Source organism: Anneissia japonica, unplaced genomic scaffold (assembly GCF_011630105.1).
Source record: "Anneissia japonica isolate Jap-2015-1 unplaced genomic scaffold, ASM1163010v1 scaffold288046_len260376_cov104, whole genome shotgun sequence".
Taxonomy (NCBI): Eukaryota; Metazoa; Echinodermata; class Crinoidea; order Comatulida; family Comatulidae; genus Anneissia; species Anneissia japonica.
Window position 1 is genome coordinate 73616 of NW_022747398.1, and position 4190 is coordinate 77805.

At 33.7% G+C, this 4190-nt stretch overlaps 1 protein-coding gene across 1 annotated transcript in view; it reads right to left on the reverse strand.

Annotated features, from left to right (window-relative positions):
- Window positions 1-681: 681 nt before the first annotated feature.
- LOC117120468 overlaps window positions 682-4190 on the reverse strand; it is a 77036-nt gene continuing 73527 nt past the window's right edge. The window contains exons 15-17 of the mRNA XM_033265492.1: window positions 3447-3553; window positions 1732-1920; window positions 682-802 (exon numbers count right to left, since the gene is read on the reverse strand). Coding sequence (XP_033121383.1) covers window positions 682-802; window positions 1732-1920; window positions 3447-3553 — 417 coding nt within the window. The remainder of the gene's footprint in view (window positions 803-1731; window positions 1921-3446; window positions 3554-4190) is intronic.

The following is a 4190-nucleotide window of genomic DNA, read 5'->3' on the forward strand; positions in this document are numbered from 1 at the left end:
AAACGATGCAATCTAATACCTACATGACAAGTTTCTAATTATTTGTCATCCTGAGTAAAGTTCTCTTAACTGCAGAAATGAATTAATATCCACTTGTAGGCACAGGAGGAAATTCCTGCTCAGAAACCAATGATAGCTAATCCATAAACAATATACCATCTAGACAATATACCCCTTTAATCACCACTAATCTGCTTCTCAATTAATGATATACTTAATAGTACAGTAGAAATAAGGTTTAACCCCCAAAAAATTGCAACAAAAGGGTTTTCAACGGATTTTGGTAGTATTGAGTGTGCTAAATAACGTAAAAAAAGTCTTATGAAATCCAACCACCGGAAAGTGGTTTTTTCCAATATGGCCGCCAAAATGGCGGCCATACCATAAAACAGCTACAAATTTTGATATAATCGCGATCTTTTTAAAGCAGTATCAAGTTTTGTTGGTTAGTAAATCATTTCAGACAATATAAATCAATTCAAGATGGCGTCCAAGATGGCCGCCATCTATAAACAGTCATAAATCAGTACTTACTTTAGCAATTTCAAGTGTCGTCATTTTTTGATCAAATCAAAGAAAGTTGTCATCTAAGATTCTATTGATTAACAGTTATACCAACAAGTAGACTGGAATTAAGGACCAGGCTTGCTATATTTAATGCATTTTGTAGTTTACGATAAATCAATAGTCATCTGTTTCCATTTCTCCCTCTTCATCATCTATTACTTTCTCTACATTCTCACATCCCTTAAGTTGACAGGCTCCACAGGCTGATGTGCTTGTCAACCCATAGCATCTGCAACTGCAACGTGGTGTTTTACATCCAGTAGTGCAATTGCAATGGATGATTTTTAAAAGTTGACAATGAAATTTACTGGCAGATGAAGTTGAAGGTAGTTGCTGAGGCGTCACAATCGATACCCCCAACAACTTTCTTGCTTACATCTGAAGCTATCAAGTGAATCAATGGATTTAGTCTCAAACAGGATAGATAGCCTTTCTTACAAATTCCACAATAACATCACTGTTCTGATTTGGCTGACTAAATGCTTCAGCACATAATCTAAGAATCCAATCCCCCTCCACCAATTTCTGGAAAGCTGCCTTCTTTACCGAGGCCAAAAATGCAAGATGTTGAATCACAACCCGTAAAAGCATGTTGAATGGCAATGCAAGGCATAATTTATTTCCAAAGGCGGATTATATGCGGGTTACATTTATTACCCTTACCCTAGTATCCTTTGTCTTGTCCGACCTGAAGTAAAACTCTCGTTCGTCTGTATTGACATGATAGAGAAGAAGAAAAAGTCTGTATCTTCTCCAATTAAAGTTACCGGTACAGTATGAAGATGGGAAAATTCTACTGATGCTACACTATATTCACGTCAGCATCGTTCCTTGCTTGTATTATAGGACAATTTCTTTTCTGAAGTTCAGCAGAGAGCATATTTATAAACTTCTGCTTGTTATCCTGATGATGACATAATTAATGTCGAAATATTGAATCCCGACACGATGGCGTGCGTTTTGATACTTGGAGTATGTATTATACTATAATCTTATCTGCTTGTTATGCCTCGAAAGGAACTCATCCTTTGCCATCAAACTCGGTATTAGCCGTAAAGTTTACATTTGGGTGGATATTCTGTCCTTTTCTTTGATAGGTATTGTCTTTTATAGAAGGAGTCTCATCAACTATCAAATACAACAGTTGCCAATCCATACTCTCACCTGACGAACTCAGAGTATGCCTGTGCAATTGTGCCGTAACTGTCTCCTCTCTTCCATAAGTTATGTAAAAGGGAGCCTCCATCTAGATCACAACATTCAGTTTCCGGTACAGTGTCGTAGATTGCTGTAATTGACAACTTACTTGCATGATCTATAACAACTTGAACAAATTGTCGTTTGTTGGCCTTCCTAAAAATGTTTAGTCTCAAAAAGTGATGGTGGAAACGGACTAAGTTCATTACTCATTACATCTTCTAATGTAAGATCTCCCGATTTGACACAAGGAATCTTTGGAATAAAATTGGCAGGGCCAATGGTTCTATCAGGAGCAACTTTAATGGCTTTTTCATCTCCAAGTGTTTTGGCTTTATCTTTTCTTTTGCATCGTGAGTGGATTTCGGTATTGAGTTTGGTCTACAGGAGTTTGTGCTTCGAACAGGTCATTCCATTCATAAAAAAAGCCCTTTGATGGAGAAAGTGTACCTTTTTAGCAAGGTTTACCTAGGTCGAAACTAACTCCGGCTGTATAAAATTGATTAGAAGATTGAAAAAGTTATTCTTGTTTATGAATATATAAGAATCATACTACTATGTCAATTTTTATTGTGTTTCGACATTTATTTGAAAATAGTATATGAAATAATGTAATCGTTAAAGATTAAAAATATTTGATAATATTTAAATAAAGCAATATGCTAGAACAATATGATTGAATTATGTTAATTACAGACACAGGCCTAGTTCTAGAATCCCGTTAAAATATGTAAATATGTATGAAAATGATATACTTATTTATATATTTATAAATATTATGCGTAAATATATATTAGTATATTAAATTTACAGAAAAAACAGAAGAAGCATAGGAAGAAAGAAGTGGAAAGAAATTTGGAGTGGCTGAAATATTTACTGAAAATAAACAATAATAATCATTTTGTCATTATTGCATCACTTTTATTTTGAAAAATTGTTGGAACTAATCGTCAGAGGTCAAGGTGCCAGCAGCCTATATTGGACATCGATGTTGAATTATGAAAAGTGTAGGCCGTGGCATCGAGACCTCTGACAATTAGTGCCCAAAAATGTTTACAAAAACGTAAAACAATATTGGCATATTGACTACTTTTGTATATTCCCGCTCCAAAATCTCTTTCCTATTCTCCTCCTTCCTTTATTCTTTCACAATTTGCGTTTATTTATACTTTTTATTCATAATTTTATATACTACACACAGTTACTAGGTTTAGGCCTAGGCTAGGCCTCGGCTATGACTATTATTATATTATTTAATACAATTTTAATAAGATTAATTTAACATGGACGTTGAATAATTTATACTTAAACAATACATTAAATTTAAATATAAATAATATATAATAACCTTAATGAATAAATAACAATAATAAAATGTGGACATGGTGTCACTACTACAATAATAAGGTGAATACTTTTCAATCAATTTTGTATAGTCAGAGTTAGTATTGGCCTAGGCTACGATGGCTAACGACAGGTACGCTTTTTCCAAGAAAAAGGCTTTTTCTATGAATGGAATGACCTGTACGAAGCACGAGCTCCTGTAGACCAAACTAGTACCGTTACGATTTTAATCGTGCGGGAAATATACTCGAGATAGTTTAACTTCCAATCATGCCAATCAGAGAACTTCTTTCAAAAATATATTATTTTTAGTGCTTGGGCGCAACAGATTCATTCACCAAGACACTTCAAAGTAATCTTCATTTATTGATGCCTGTTTATTCATGTTTACCATGTTGAGTGTTACTTTTCTAAAATTGCTAATGTCAAATATATTGCCGTAAGACTAAGACAAATTAACCAATTAGAAAGCTTCTTAAAGCAGGTTATTCCAAAGACATGTTGACACAGTAGGTAAAATAGCGAAAATTTTAAATGATAAATAAGACAATGCTGGATGTTTTTTACAATTACATACATCATTAACAAATAACAACAAAGCTTATGTAGTTATAATAACTGATTTATGGCTGTTAATTTATACATGGCGGCCATTTTGCATGCCATTTTGAACTTATTCATATTGGTCATCACATTAAAAATTGTCTCAAATGACTTATTGACCCATAAAGCCTGATATTGATGATAAAATCCGCAATTAAAATACAGTTTGTAGCTGTTTTATGATATTGGCGCCATTTTGGCGGCCATCTTGAAAAGAACCACTTTCCGGTGGTCGGATTTTGTAAGACTTTTTGTATGTTATTAAGCACATCTAATATTACCAAAATCCGTTGAAAAACCTTTTGTTGCAATTTTTTGGGGGTTATGCCCTTTTTTGAGCTATATCTACTCTACTATAAGTTTTCCTTGTAATAACATCAGTTGTACATATTCGCCTGATGTGTACAAAACAATGTTGTAGTGAAAATAAACAATATGAAGTAACCAAGTTCTGACATCATTTGTTTCGTCTATATATA